At 40.7% G+C, this 16,509-nt stretch overlaps 1 protein-coding gene across 1 annotated transcript; it reads left to right on the forward strand.

The window, feature by feature from the left end:
* Positions 1-611: 611 nt before the first annotated feature.
* On the forward strand, positions 612-12,396 carry tlr9 (toll-like receptor 9). Its single transcript, XM_036532822.1, has 11 exons — positions 612-642; positions 1,144-1,172; positions 1,406-1,495; positions 2,598-2,640; positions 3,427-3,608; positions 5,453-5,583; positions 5,888-5,944; positions 6,235-6,340; positions 6,472-6,499; positions 7,441-7,477; positions 9,435-12,396. The coding sequence occupies exons 1-11, from the start codon at positions 612-614 to the stop codon at positions 12,394-12,396; spliced, it is 3,696 nt and encodes a 1,231-aa protein (XP_036388715.1).
* Positions 12,397-16,509: the final 4,113 nt, after the last annotated feature.

Genomic DNA, 16,509 nt, shown 5'->3' on the forward strand with positions numbered 1-16,509 from the left:
GTCTACACTTACACTTTCTCCAGGGGTTCGCCTGGGTCTGGAGTGCCTGTGATAAGCATTTCTCCATCCAGTGGCTCATCTTTCTGTCAAACAAGAGTGACTGGGAACACTCAAACAGTAAGGACTGAGTTCATGCCCAACCTCACCACCAAATTTCATCATTGATCCTTGCTTTTAGTCTCAAGGATTATTATATCTGACATACTATGAATATGTCTGTGAGAAACTCTACCTCTCTCAAGGACTAATTCTACCAAAGAGGCTCAGTTTAACTCTAGTATCCAAGAAAATGCTTGATCAAGCATGCCTTATCTGAATGTTTGTCTGCCTTAAGATTTTAGTCAATGGCATCATTTCATTACTCCTTTAGAGAAGTGAGAAGATTTTTAGGAAGTGATCCTTAGTCTGTCTGCAAATATGTTTTGAATACGTTTGCCAAGGTTTATAGGACTTCCTCTCTCTCCTCATCTGTCTTTCTCTTCCTGTAGATAACTCTTATTAGTTCTGTGGCCCTGGATTACAAACACACAAATCAGTATGCAGTTGGGGTCACTGTATCAAATCCACAGGGAACTGCAACTGCTACATTATACGTTGTAATCTTACAGGCCATGAAGTGTGATCGTCAGTTTGCCAGCTCAGGTGTGTACAGGAACAGGATATATCAAGTTTCGATGGTCTGCCGGCCTTTCCACAGAATAATGACAGTGCCACAAACCAGTACAACCTACTGTTGCACAAAGCCATTTCCTGAGTGGTTGATCTTTTATTTTCACAGGTTTCACAGGCAGTTGGGTCTAGACTCAAGTATAAAGACAGCATCCATCTCTTCTTTACATCTATGTGCTGGAAAGTATTTATAGCCTGCATAAAGTAAATTTCTGTAATTAAAGTAACTGTTTAAAGGATTCATTGGATCTAGTGACTGACCTGGGTTTCATATCTCCAGTACTGTGAAGGTCAATAGGCAACAGGTAGTTAGTTGTCAGTTTCTTTCTCAGTCATACATTTCCACGGTTTGGGCTGGGGTCTTTCCCATTGTCCTTTGAGCTCAGTTGGCGTGGGAGTTTGTAATTTTTGTTTCTTGCATTTAGGCGGGGTGATAGTACGGGCGCTTGACCCCTTTTTCTGTCCTGTTTGCAGTGAACCCGGAGGACTTTGGCCCACTCAAAGTAACTACATCCTGAAAGTTTCTTGTCAGTGCATTAAAATGAACATGAAAGCTGCTGGGACTTTAGGGCCCATTCAATCAAACAATGAAATAAAAGTAGAAATTACACAAGTATATCTATAGATTTTTAGATATTTCTATAAGGTAATATTGCTTTAAATCATTGCAAAAAAAATACACACTTTGATTGAATCAAGTCCATGAATGGTTATTGTATGTGTATCTTTCCTGTAGTACAACATGACCAGTAGCCCAGTTGCCCCTTTCACCATTGACAACACAGACCATGTCAGAAGCCCCTCTACTGGTTTACCTGATGGCGAGGTATAATAGGTTTTTCACTACCAAAACACAACCACTTTATTATAGTCTGAGCCTCTACAAACCTAACAAGGAATAAATGCAAGAAACAAAGGGAAGTTCTGGTGAAATGAATAGTTGCTGTGTGCACAATGTTCCTCTGTTTTCTCACAACCTTGGAGATGCCTCTAAATGCAAATCTGAAACGTGGTATGTGTTTACATTGTGTATGCCTCAGTATCAATGTGAATCAAACTGCAGATCTGGCAAACAGGACAAGACAAAAGAACAAGACATTTACTGCCTCGATTTACAATTTTATACACAGCACACTACTTTTCAATAGAAACACTTCACTCTCACTCAGCTGACTGCCCTTGTGCCAAATGCAAAGGTTCTTTCAAGGACATCAACCGTTGGTATCTGAAAGCATTTATAAATCTGCATTTTATCACAATTTCATTGTTGTTACATATAATTTACTGAAACCTGGATATTTATGCGCTAAGAGATGTAATAACTAATGACGGTAACTAATAATATCACTTGTTATGTACGACTATTACCATCTATGAACAATATTGCTCAATTAAATGATCAAGTGATTTAAAATATAGCATATGTATACACTGATATAATGATTGATATATGTAATAAAAATTATTACATTTGCTGTTTCTTTACATGGAATTTGCATGTTTGATGGAATGAAAATATTTTTTTGTAAGTGATTTTGACAACCAGAACTCAATTTTATGTTTATATATATTTTTATATTATATATAATATTTTATCATTCTCTGGATATACTCACTATATAATTTATATGTACATACAGGGAGACAAATTTATTTCAACATCCTCAAAGAGAGAAAACTATTGCCGTCATCAAACAAGAAAGATTAATATACTGCAAAATCTGAAGAGCCATTACAAAGACAGTGCTAAATGCCCTTCCAGTGTTCTTTTCAGTCATTCTTAGAGCTGTCAGTACTGAGGTAGGAAACTGAAAGTGATCACTGCTGTGTGAATGCCAGTAATAGTGACTACTGTGGTAAAAAAAAAAAAAAATGTGTCAAGCTTTTTAAATGATATTAATTAAATGAATATGTTTCTTCTCCTGTAGAAATTCATCCTGTCCATAACAGTGACTGGGGGCAGGGCATCCTGTACTGCAACACTGACCATAGAAGTGCTTTCCGTAGAGACTGCCTCTGCCACCTTTATGCGAGTTTAATCACTCAGGAAGGCTTTTGTAAAGGCTGTAAATGTAAACACAGTATCCGACTGGGTTCATTTTTGAGGCTCAATCTGATACGCACAGAATCATGGGACAAAAAAAAAAAACATGGTTCATCTAAACAAAACTTTTTAGAATATTGTAAATCATGCATTCATTATGTCATTGGAAAGCAGTTTGCTGAAATGAAATTAATATTGTCTGCTGAAATTTGTCCCAGATTCTGTCACCCCATATTTGTTTATCTATAGTTTTTTGTCTCTGCAGGTTGGGCAATCAGGCAGTGACAATCAAGGAGAATGCTGAACCTTTCTCCTTTGTGACGCATGTTTCAGCTGTCTCTAACCTTGGATCAGACATTCATTACCTCATCATATTTCCCGACTCGGCTGAACCCCATCATTTTCAGATAACTCGACGTAAAATACTTTATTACCATGAACAGAGTATTGAGCCAGAATTTTCTTCCTGTTGGTACGATTATTCTAAAATCAGTCTCCTTCTTCCATGACCATGATTTAAATCAGCAATCAGCATTTTGAATCAGATTTAATTGACGTAATGCCTGCTGGGAAAAGCAAATCCAGCCAAGCTGCCTTTAGAGGGTCTCTGGGGAAACATATTTTCTGTCTTCAACGGAATGAAACTGTTTGCTTAAAGGTGTTCTTTCAGCTTTGGCCTTGTTACAGTTGTGAGTCATGCAGGTTCCCCTTAGGGACAGGAGTGATCAGAACCACTCACAGCCTGGACCTGGAGGCCAGCCCGCAGCTGAATGTGACCCGTCTGCTAGTGGTGGCCTACGATCCGCTCCACAGAGTCAGCGCCACAGCGAGAGTCACTGTCACCGTGTTGGATGTCAATGACATCCCTCCCTACTTGCATGCCCTCTCTTATCGTGTGAGGAACTCCTTTTTGTTACGTCTCCTCCCTTCACGCCTCTCTTCCCTCTTTGCTGCACTCTTCCTCTCCTCTCCTCCATCTGTCACTCTGCCAGTCTGCATTGCTTCTCACATCACAAGTTTTTGCTCTCCATATCTCATCATGAGGCTATACTCTTCTTCCAATATTTTCGTATTTCACCCTCAGCACAATACACCAAATGTGCTTATTTTCAGAGAAGCTGAAGTTATGTGTGGTAAATATCTGTCTAAGGTACTGTGGTTTTTATCTGATTAATAAACAGACACACAGTACCTGAAACCACACCTGGTGGATATGAGCTGCCCTCTGTGAACTGTGCAGACAAGGACATAACCAGCACCAGTTTCACATACCACATTGTCCCTGACAACAGCTCCATTGGAAAGTTCAGCATGTCCACAGCAGTGGGCTCTTTGTCAGTGCATCTTAGCAGCTTTTTCTATATCCGCTACCTCCTGTCTGCTCCACAGTAATGCAGAGTATCACATTGAGTCTAGCCCTAAATGTTGTTTTGCCGGCTGTATGCTTCTGCTGTCCTGCGCAGAGGCTCCAGAATCGTCACCTGATTATTTTTCCTGTACATAAACAGCACTCTGGATTACGACTCAAATGAGCCGGCGGGCCAAGTTTTTCTACTCACAGCTTGCATTATAGTGACAGATAACAGAGTGCCCCCTTTGACAAGTTAGTATAAATTTGAATGACAGGAATACTGACTCTGGCCTGCTCTGACTTAGCTGACCCCACACAGTGTCTCACCTACTCAATAGCGCAAGGTCAGTACCAAGCACACACTGCAAAGGAATCACCCTTACGTATGGGAACATACCAAGGCCAAGAAGTCTGGCATTCATGGTTCAAATACAACTCATATAGCATGTAAACAAAAATACAAATACAGCGCGAGCTCACTCGAGCATGATGGAGATTTGTATAACTGAACATTAATACTTTTATGCTGAAGATAGGATTGTTTCTACTTCTGCTTTTGCCCCCTGAGGATCTACAGGAAAGGCGGAGGTGTGAGTTGCACCTGTGGATTTGTCATGCCCCTCTTCTCTGAGGCAACAAAGAAAGTACCATGTGGCAATTTCACACTTCAGATTGTTTGCGAGATAAGCTGTAAAAAAGCAAATCATACAAACATCCAATGTGTGTTACTCTTCCACTTTTTAAACCAGAAAACAGACAATGACACCAGATCAAATAATGTATTAGATAATATAAAATTTATGATCAATAATTAATCGATATTTACACACAAAACACAACAAAAAGCTAAAGATAATGGAAGATTGTGTATACTATTTTCCTTCTAAGGAAACACCAACAACAAGTTTTTTATGAATGGAGACCAGCTGGTATCGCCGGGAGAATTCCCCCCCCCCCACTGTTTATGAGCTCCTGATCCAAGTAGAAGACCAGGGCATGCCTGTGTGCTCCACCACTGCCACGTGTCATAGCGCGCTTGGTTCACTGTGCCCACCACCACCACCACAACCACACTAACCTGCCACACTGCCAGTCATTTGCAGTCACAAACACACCAACTCATCACTGCTGGACCATCACAGACATAGTACTATCCAGTACTACCTTACTGCCAGAGCATAGGAACTCAACAGTTTCTTTCTGTCACAAACAGGGGAACTTTGTGCCACTTTCTCTCAATATTACTCTGCCGTAACTCACCACTGTCGTCTCTCAATATTCCTTCACTGTCAGTTTCAGTGTTAATCCATAGCCAGTGTGGTAGCAGGATGAGCTGTTAGGTGAAGGACCTCTGGTTCCATGGAACTGAATGTATCACTTGTGTGCAGGCCAGGCCTCCCAGAGCTGAAGTAGTGAGAGTGATCGTGTGGGAGTGGAGCCCTCAGCCTTGGTTTGTGGTCGTGCTGACAGCCAGTGGAGCCCTGCTGCTACTGAGCGTGACCCTGCTGCTCTGGAGACTGTACATTCAAACTGTTTTTACATCATCCTTTACACCTCAATGTGCCAGATCGATGCCGTCCTTCCAGTCTTATTATGCTTCAGTGTGTTAGTTTAACACTCTCGTTACAATTATATTTCTCAGCTTGTAGTCCTCCACAATTTTTCTACTGTGTTTACTCTTCAGTGTGTTTGACACTGTCGTGTCATTTGCATATTTTTCCTGGTTATTCCAGTTTCTTTTCTCTCCAGAATGATTGTTTTGCAATACAGTATTTTCAGTCATTTAAGTGAGCTCATTTTTCACTTGCCTTTCTCTTTTGAAGGATCTCTGCCTACAGGCAGGCTCCAGATGCAGCAACCATGCCTCTCCTACAGGACAGGTGAGATTTTCCCTGCGAAAATCTTTTCCATCTGATGTTGTCATCTATGTCAGCTGCTAATTAATGCCATCCTTCATTTTGATAAGCCACACTCCTCCCACCCTACCCCATGTTAGAGGACTGCAGTCCTTCATAAGTCCCACAATTCATCTTTGTAATGATGAGTGGCAAGTGTAAAGGCAATGGGTATCAGAAGAAAAAAAAACATTCTGTACAGTTTTGGAAATGGGGTTTGTCTTTGTTTGTCGTCTGATGTCTTTGTACACTTGATTTTACATTTTTGCTCCTAGACATGAGAACTTTGACAGAGTAAGTGACCAGAGTGTGGAGAGAGAAAAGCCAGCCTCGAAGCGTCAGAGGAGTAAAGGCAGAGTAGAGACCACCCTGTCCCCACTGGTTAGTCTCTTTCCCCTCATTCACTCACTCACCCCCTTGAGAATTAGGGTTCTCTGAAAGCCTTATCTTTGAGCATTGATGCATCAGTGATATGTCACTTGCACTACAAATCTTTTTTTTTGTCTGTTCAGAAATTTGATGGAAGAGCTCATGATCCAGGTAAGTCCTGTATTGTCTTCAGTCATTTTGACTCCTTGTAAATTTCATGTTAATCCTACTCTGATTTGCTCATTTTTTTGTTTTGGGGATCTATAGAATTGTGCCAGAGGGATTCTTTTTGTGCATGTGTTCTAATAACAAAAGCTTGGGCCCCAAGTAGCTCAGTCCTTAAGGTGCTAACGTTGAGCACAAGCTGGGCTGTATTGACTGGGTTTAGTTGCACAGCGGAATATAAAATTGGCTTTGTTCCAGAGGGCAAGGATGGCTTATGTTGGCCAGGACTTCTTCACCGCTCAGGTGCCCTGCAATGCGTCAGCCATCTGCAAATTGCTCAGATGACAACACTGGAGTAGTGGTTATCCTCTAATGAGGGCCCGCTCCACTGTAGGGCGCTGTCTGGTTTTCGCTGCGAGTGTACTGGAGGATTACATTTGTCTCGCCTCAGTGCTCCTACACAAGTGCAGAGGTTTTCACGGTGAGATGAGCCTAGTGTAAACTTGGGGATTCAGAAATAGGGTTGCATAAAGGGAAAAAGAACATTCAAAAAGCTGAGGGCTGTGGTAGAATGGAGGGGCGAAGCAGAGAGTGCTAAACCTCATCCATTGTCTACACTCCTGGAGACCACAAGTGCTATATATAATAGGACTTACTCTGCGTCACAGATGTGGCATCATTTAGTCCAAAGGCACAGCCTCCTTAAAACAGAAGGCTCTGGACATTTTTGTTCGTTTTTTCATTGTTCCTCATTTTTGTCTTCTCATTTATTTTTGACTCAACCCAAGGCAATAAAACACTTGTTATTGTTTGTTTTATGGGTCTGGTCTTCACTCATTACCCTGCAGAGTGGGTCCAGTTGACACTGTGCCACAGACCAATTGGTAAATTTAGACACACAGGAAGTTGTGAGGTTTATAATGTGTGTCACTAGAATGGAATATGAGACTGTTTCTTGCCCCTTACTAGACACCAGGAGGGACTACCTTTTCAACAGTGTGACAGGACAGACTCAATGGCTGTGAAGAAGGGACTCATGACGGTAGGAGCTTATCCCCAACAGGAAGCCAGTAATACTGTACATGAACAATTGCCGCTAGCAATTTACCTGTTAATGCAGTCCAGTGTACCACCATGTGTAATGGGCTGTAATTTAATTAATCTTTACTCTGCATTATCTATTTACAAGGGCCTTTCCCTCACAGGCCCTGCAATGCTAGAAGTAATGTAGCCTGTGTGTCATCATGTGTGTTTTGAAGCAAATCTGTTAATTTTGTTAAGTTTGTTCTGAGTTTTTTTTTTTTTGCCTTGTTTCCTATTGTAGCACTGAGTTTTCATATAAGGAATTCTACCTCCTTTTATTCATAGTCTCAGGAAATGTGGTTTTGTGATTATGAAGACGACAACAGGAAGCAAAGCTTTGATATCACATGGTGTTTTTGAAGCATTCACTAACAGTTCTTTGCAAAGCGTAGTATAAATCAAATAAAAATTGTTAATTCAGAAGATTGAAGTATTATTTTAAGGTAGAAGGACTAAAGTCTGCAATACATCTTGTCCTATTCCCCCACAAATCTGCTTACCAACACACTGGTGTTTCTTCTTTGCAACACTAAATTGCAAGCTTTATGTTTTCCATCTTTCACTAGACAAGACAATCCTTTTGAGAAAAAAAAAAAACTTTGTGTGTGTGTGTGTGTGAGAGAGAGAGAGAGAGAGAGAGAAAGATATGATAGAGTATGTGTGTGTATGTGTGCAAATACAGTCTTGGACTTCAAACAGAGAAATCAGCTATAACACTGGACTGGTCTACAGCCCCAGGGGAAACTTGCTGATCTTGATTTTGCATATCCAGTGGAGGATCACATGCCTGCGAGCTGAACTGAAGACTGACTGTGGGTACACCACTACTTTCAAACTTCTCCTTAAACAAGTTCCACTTCTCCTTCTTTTTTTTTTTTTTTGAAAAAAAAAAAAGAATAATCTTCTGCGTAATTGTTCAGTTATTTATGTCCATTTCTGGCTTTTAAATGTGCAGCTCTCCAGAACTGTGGCCTTGTTTTTATTTGTCTTTTTTTATTTCACACCAAATATTACTTCCACTGGAGGAGGGGCAACTGTCAACATATGTGAAGTAAGCTTTTATGAAAAGAATTCCGCAAGAGCTTGGATTCATCTGAAATAATACTGTTGGTTGCTTTTCTTGATGAAAATCTCATGGTGGGTGAATTACTTTATATAGCCTAATATACAGTATATTTATAGACACAGCATATTTTGTGCGATACAATGCGGTGTTATTAAAGGATATTCAGTTTATTCACATTTTTGGTTTTTGTACACATTCTTTAATAATACATTGTAACGTATTTGCCTAGAAATGTTTTACTTTATAAGAATTTGCATGAAACAGCTTTAAAATGCACTTGTTGAGCTCTTAGTGAGAACAATTTTGGGTTAATGCTTCATTCAGGAATTGTAGAAACCTGTCACTAAATCAAGAACCTTTGAAAAATAATCTGCAGACACCTTGCTTTGTCACTTTTCATGACTGTTGAAGTAAAATCATTCTGAAATCGTTGTGACGTATGTATGTGCCTTTCCGAGGTTGACCTCAAAATCTATTTTTCATGGTTTGCGTTGTATTTTATACATTACAATGGATTTTCTGTTGTGGAAAAACAGTTTTTCATTATTTTAAATTCAATTTCATAATTATACTTTGCATGCTTACAATGTTGTAATGTGAACTTATACACCATTTTTTTCAGGCTTCACTGGCAAATGGAGTACTATTATTCTGCACACTGTTCTGCCACTTGCTGCCTGCTGTGAGGACTATGAATCCCAGATTTTTTCCTTGTGAAAATAACACTGATTCCTCAATGGTGGACTGTAGCAATAGGAAGTTAGCCTCTGTGCCCTTTATACAGTCATCCTCTGCAATATACCTGAATCTGGATAAGAATGAAATCCATCAGGTGAAAGCCTACGCTTTCACTGGAGTTCCCCACCTGAAAGTCCTCAGTATGATGTGGAATTGCCTCCCAGGTAAACTGAGGGCCCTGGGCTTACCCCCCTGTCACATGGAGATAGATACCAATGCCTTTGTTGGTTTGAAGAACCTGAGCCAGCTCTTCTTGGCTGGAAACAGCCTTACTCAAGTCCCTGCACTACCTGAGCACCTGGAAGTTCTAGACATTGAGTATAACAGGCTCTTCAGAATCACTGAGCTCCTAGGGACCCCTCACCTGAAGAAGCTTCTTATAGCTAAAAATTGTTACTATGCTAATCCCTGCAACCAGACATTTTTCATAGATGAGAGAGTCTTTGCAGATTTGCCCGAGCTGCGTAATCTTACGTTGGGGTTTAACAACATCAGAACGGTTCCCTGTGGTTTGCCTACCTCTCTGGAGAGCCTGGATCTCAGAGAGAACAAAATTAGCGAGATTGGCGTGGAGGCATTTGCAAACCTGACGAGGTTGGGGTTTCTGAACCTGGAGTGGAACTGTCAGCGTTGTGACCACGCAGCTCAGCCCTGCTTCCCATGTGCCAACAACAGCTCCATCAAGTTGCATCCAAAAGCATTCAGCCAACAGCAGCAGCTCACCAGTCTGAGTCTGCGAGGAAACTCTCTCAGAACCCTGCCACAAGGACTTTTCTTGAATCTGCACAGCCTCAAATATCTAGACCTTTCTGACAATCTGCTGGCCTACGTAATCAGAAATGGCACCTTCTTTAAGGACCTGAAGAATGTGACAACTCTCAACTTGATTTACAACTATGAACCCCTGACGACATTCACGAGTCTTATACTGTCCCCTCACATCAGTGAGATGGTCTCCCTAAAAAAATTGTTCCTTAGTGGATACTTCTTCCGTAGTCTGACTTCAAGGGGAATCAAACCCCTTTTGAACCTCACAAACCTTGAGTATTTGGAATTACGGATGAACTTTGTCAGTTACTGTGATATTAGTATATTTAGCAGTATGAAGGCTTTGAAACATGTTAGTCTTTCCCAGAACATGCTGGATTTTACTCAGTCCTATCAATCAGGTCCCACTAATCAGCAGATCAGTGATGATATGAATATCACTCCCCAAGTAGAACACAGCCCTCTCCAAGAAATGCACACCAAGCACAATCTTCTGCAATCAGATCATGAGCATACTCTGAATCCAGATATGTGGACCATCCAGAAACAATATTGCCAGGGAAAGCTATTTTTTGACCTCTCCCAAAACAAAATGTTGCGTTTGGGAGGAAGAATTTTTAAAGGCATGGAGGGGGTGGTCTGTTTGGATTTGTCATATAACTACGTGAGTCAGTCACTGAACGGAAAGCAGTTCTTTCCATTAAGGAATCTAACATATCTTAACATGGCCTTTAACAGAATTGATTTGTACTATGATGGTGCTTTTCAAGAAGTGAGGGACACACTTAAAGTGCTTGATTTGAGTAATAATGGATTTCACTTTCTAATGAAGGGCATGGGTCATCGCTTTGAATTCATCCAAAACCTGACATCCCTGCAAGTCCTGAGTTTGGCTGAGAACGATATTGGAATGCGCATCTCAGCAACCTTACAGAGTTCTTCTCTCAATTATCTCTTTTTCTCTGGAAACCGCCTAGACATAATGTGGAACACCAGGGATAATCAGTACATCCTTTTTTTCAAAAAGCTTACTAACCTGACCTATCTGGACATCTCTGAGAACAAGCTCACATCCTTTTCCCCAGAGGTCTTGTGCAACCTTCCAGAAAAACTCAGAACTCTTAAGGTCAATGACAACAAACTGAACTATTTTCCTTGGAGCAACCTTACGGTTCTCAGCAACCTCCGCTACCTTAACCTCAGTGGAAATTCCCTGACTAAACTACCTAGTGATGTCTTTGAGTTTAGTCCCAACCTAAGCATCTTGGATCTGAGCCGAAACGGGATCAGGGAGCTGCCCGAGGAATTCCTCAAAAAAGCCACCTCGCTGAGCTACCTCCTGCTGAGTCAGAACCAACTCAAGATACTTGATATTCAGACCCTCCAATCTCAGTTTCACAGCAACCTGCAGAACCTGACCCTTCATGGTAATCCATTTGTGTGCAGCTGTGATACTGCCTGGTTCTCAGAATTTCTGAGGACTAGCCCCATTCACATTCCCCAACTCACAACCAACATCAAGTGTGGCTTTCCTGAGTCCCAGCAAGGACAAAGTGTTCTGTCAATGGACTCCCTCTCCTGCCAGAAAATGTTTGGAGGTATTGGGTTTCTGTGTACATTCTTCCTAACCGTATTGTTGACCATAGTACCCCTCCTTAAAAAACTCTATGGCTGGGACCTTTGGTATTGCATCCAGTTTTTTTGGGCGGGACACAAAGGATATTCTGTGCTCCATGATGACTTGAGCCAGTACGATGCCTTCGTTGTCTTTGACACAGGGAATTTGGCTGTAAGAGACTGGGTTTACAATGAGCTCACAGTCAATTTAGAGGACACGGGAACACAGAGGTTCAAGATCTGTCTGGAGGAGAGAGACTGGGTCCCCGGGCATGCGTGCATAGAAAATCTGCACAACGCTGTGTATAACAGCAAGAAAACTGTGTTTGTATTGACTAATGACATCTCTGTCAATGGTATCATCAGACAGGCCTTCTACATGGTTCAGCAGAGGCTCCTCGATGAGAAACTTGACATAGTTGTGCTGGTTCTTCTGGAGGAGGTTTTCCCTAAGAAAAAATATCTACAAATGAGAAAAAGGCTGTGCAGGAAGTCAGTCGTGTGTTGGCCCAGAAACCCACATGCTCACCAACATTTCTGGAATAAAATGAGAGCAGCCTTGGCTGCAGATAACTGCCATTCCTATGACAGCAATGTGAGTGAGAGTTTCTTATCCAATAATCTGATCTAACCTTTCTAAGTACACTGACAGTGGAAAAAGAATTACTCACTACATATAGAAATGCCTCCCTAGCAGTCTTTTTTAGTGTGACCATATCAAATGGTTTGAAAGGTTTCCCTAATTAATGTATGTTTATTCACACTCATCCCTTAGTTAAAAATTTGAATTGGATATTTTAAAATGGCTTTTTATACCTATTCATAATTTTCAAAATTTAATATTTTATTCCATAGGAGAAAATTGTAGACTTTTTTATCCTCACTTGTGGTCATGAAGATTTGACAGATGGCACTTCTGCAAGTCGCCTATCACCTACTTCATTGTGCCTAATAATGTACTTCCTCTTTCATTTAATAGACCTTCTAGTCTCCATTTCTTTTCTGTCAATAGAAAGGTGAAAATAATTCACAACTCTGCCCTGCCATGTCATATCATGTGTGCTAAGAACAAGTTTGAAAGATGGAAAACAAAGAGGGAAAATAAATATAATACAGTATGTAAACCACGTGTTATGTTCTGTTGAAAACCTTGTGTGCATTTTGGGATTCACAGCTTTTCTTGTGTATTGCTCTTACTGAAATTCCTCTTTTGCCATCATAATATGCAGGAACATTGAGGAGTGGTTTGTCATTTTTATTAAAGTAATGTAAGTAAAAATGCAAGGATGTTTTGTAGAAATCTATATATCATATAATGAGTACAAAGACTGATGGACATATTCCATATGTCTAATTTGAATTGACATAAAGGGCAACAGCATAATAATGACTAGAGCAAAGGGGGCTTGGCTTCTCACACAGTTTAGAGAGATAGAGAGAGAATGTCATGGATCCACAGATGGGGCAGATACAGAATTGATACAGCCTCAATAAAATGCAGTTGCTAACTTGCCATTTTAGGTTGTCATATGTGTTGCATATTGTTTTTATAGTGTTAGAATTAGTAATGAATGCACCTGATATTTATGTGAGGCACGTGTACAGCACGTATGTGTTTTATGTCGATAAAAATATAGGGAAATGTTTTTGGAGCAATAATAGCACACCTTATCATCAAAGACAGGTCATTTAAAATGCATCAAATGTTCACCAATAGAGGGCAGCAAGACAACCCATTTAAATTCTGCCTGAAGAAACAGAATATTTTACTTTCCAGGGTTTGGAGAAAGTGATTACTACTGATTGATCGGCTTTCATTAAAACCTTGCTTATTTATTAACCTTTCCCAAAGACAATTAGATTTATAACACTAACACTGAGATGAAGTTATGATCATTTTTAAGAGACCCAAGATGTTTTTGAAAATTAAAAGTTACTGTGGATACTTTTTATATTATGCATACAAAATTTATGCATACTGTCTTTGGAATGTAAAATGAACATAAAAACATCTTCAGGACACTGATGGTTTTATCAGTCTGGGCAGCAATGAAGGTTATGATCTGGAAACTGCTTGGCTTCCTTCCTGCCACTTCTAGTTCAGAATTTTGCCAAGGAAAGAGCAATGAAACATCTTTATCTGACCTCTCTAGCCTTTAAGGATCAGACATGCACGAACAAGATTGAATTTATACACAAAATCAATATGCAGTACATTTGATAATTAAAGAATTTATTGCTTGTTCTGTGTGCTTACTGAGGATTTTTTTAAAGACATTGAAAAGAAATATTGCAGTTTCCTTTCTGAGAAGAATCAATTGTATTGACTGTCATCTTTGTTATGGGAAAAACAGACCATTAAAGAAAGTGAAAATTTTACCATGCTATCATGCAGTGAAACTAAGGGCAATGGCTGGAAAGGCTCACAATAGTGTATATAATAACACAAATAAATAGTGGTATAGGCTTGACAGTCTCAATAGTCTAGTCAGTAATCAAAATACACTAGTAATCAAACACATGTGGATGTTGATATTAGGTAAGAGGAGAATTTGGCGTCAGAGAACCAAGATTACAGTCTGAAAGGGTGGGTTTTTAGTCTCTGCCAAGATATGACCAGTGACACTGCTGGTCTGACTGAACTAAGTATCTTATTTCACCATGGGGGAGCAAAAATTGAAAAGTTTGATTTTGCAATGCAAAAATAGGTATTTTGAGAAGTTATCTGATACACCTACTTATTGTAGATTTTGCATTTTATATTATTACATTTAAAAAGGCTATACAGACTTTCATTCACACTGAAATGTGGCAACCCCAAGTTAAATCTCTGAACATTTTTATGCCATTGTTTCCACAAATGGGTAAACGTTATTTGTGCTTTTTGGTAAATTCATTCACTCTGACCCTGATCACATCTGACCAGCCACCAAAATTTATCCAGATCAGGCTTTGGCACGAGACCCCACGTGTAAGTCTACACATTATCAGTAAGTTTACCAGCCCAGTCAGTGCTGTTAAGTTGATTATTACCCATGATTCCCTCTGCAGCGGGTGTCTAATTTAGCCAGTCGTCTGTGAGGGTAATGTCTTGTTTGTTCTGAGGAGGCTGTGTGGAGGCGGGCAGCGAGGTTCATTAAAATCTGTCCCCTTGTTCTGCTTTACCGTGGAGAATGACTCGGTCTCCTCTCTCCCACTTGCTCTTCTGCCAACTAATCCTCCTCTTCTTTGGAGGGTGTGTGTGTGTGTGTGTGTGTGTGTGTGTGTGTGTGTGTGTGTGTGTGTGTGTGTGTGTGTGTGTGTGTGTGTGTGTGTATGTGTGTGTGTGTGTGTGTGTGTGTGTCTGTGTGTGTGTGTGCGTGTGTGCTTGTGGAGGGGGGAGGGGGGGAGCTGAGAAGAGAGATAATTCATGACTTGTCCAGCCCACAACCATTTACCATGTCGGCCCGGGCAGGAAGTGGTGCTGCAGGGAGACTGGTCAGAGACCGGCGGCTTGATTAATGCCTCGCTGAAGAGCTCGTTAGGAGCGCTGTCCCAAGAGGGAGCCATCTCCGCTCCTGCTGGAGGAAGTATCTAAATCAAATCAAAATGGGACAGATAGGATGTCAAAAAGAAGTGATGAGGGGAGGAAAGGGTACTTATTGGTCTTATCAAGAGCTGCAGACTGAAAACATGGGACCCCATGTCTGTGTTTGCCTTTGCTGTCCAGTAGATGTAACTGTGATACTTTACCTATTACTTGAGATATTCCTTTGGTGACGGTTATGCTGTTTTCTGTACAGTTGTTTTCTGTGTAGCATACAATTATGACTGTTTGTTATTTTAATTTTGTCATGAAATCAACACATAGCTAAAATCATGAGGCATTCTGTCATAACATGAAACATATTAGGTCATTGGGTCACTTAGCCAATTGGGCAGAATGTAATATGCCTGGGAAGATATGCTAATCAAACATGTGCAGGCAGAGCCTCTAAGGGTTCTAGTGATGTTGTGTCCAAGCACATTTGACTGAATCATTCAGCTGGCATTGTGGCTAGCACACTCCACTGTGACACTGGCATCCATGCCCTTATGACATAAGGTCCCTGCAGTGAGCTCTTTTGTTCTATAAGAGAGCTGCAGAGCCCACTGAGAGGGACAAAGTATTGCCTGGCGAAATGCCACTGCCTGCCCACTCTAACATGAGGAGGCACTGGGTATCCTCCAGCAATGGAGGACTGAACCAAGGGAGAACAATGAAACCACAGTGTAGTCAAGATGATTGAGTGGGATGCCATGCAATGAAATTTTGATTACATCAGCACTGACCATTGCTTTATCATTGACGTGTCCAAGTCAAGCTACTGATCTCTTTGGCTAAATTACTTTCCGCACCTTTTTCAATACAATACAGTAAGTGTTCTGCAGTGTTCCTGCCAAATCTTAATGTCTCTGTTTGGAGCATTTCTCCAGTCTTTCTCCATCCAAATCTTCCCATTCTGTCTTGAATAACTTCCTTTGAACTTGTCAAACTGACTTGGAATTGTTACAAAGATTTAAGTGGATTCATTAAATCAATCACTTTGGGGTAGTAATGGTATTACATTAGTATTACTAAAAAAAGGGTACAATTTGGGTATCACCATGAGTAGGCCCCACCTGTAGTGATCAGCTCCTGGATGCATTTCTCCTCTATGTGGAACAGAGGGGGGGCTCTGTGCTTTACTACAGACAAATGCTTATCAAGTGTGGTACACTGAGG

Source organism: Megalops cyprinoides, chromosome 7 (assembly GCF_013368585.1).
Source record: "Megalops cyprinoides isolate fMegCyp1 chromosome 7, fMegCyp1.pri, whole genome shotgun sequence".
NCBI classification, from domain to species: domain Eukaryota; kingdom Metazoa; phylum Chordata; class Actinopteri; order Elopiformes; family Megalopidae; genus Megalops; species Megalops cyprinoides.

Bases quoted from the DNA above. Each gene is read 5' to 3' on its own strand.
- tlr9 (XM_036532822.1), top strand. From the start codon at position 612: ATGAAGTGTGATCGTCAGTTTGCCAGCTCAG. The intron at 6,341-6,471 runs GTTAGTCTCTTT...TTGTCTGTTCAG, and splicing joins AGACCACCCTGTCCCCACTG to AAATTTGATGGAAGAGCTCA. The intron at 7,478-9,434 runs ACCTTTTCAACA...ACAGTCATCCTC, and splicing joins ACTAGACACCAGGAGGGACT to TGCAATATACCTGAATCTGG.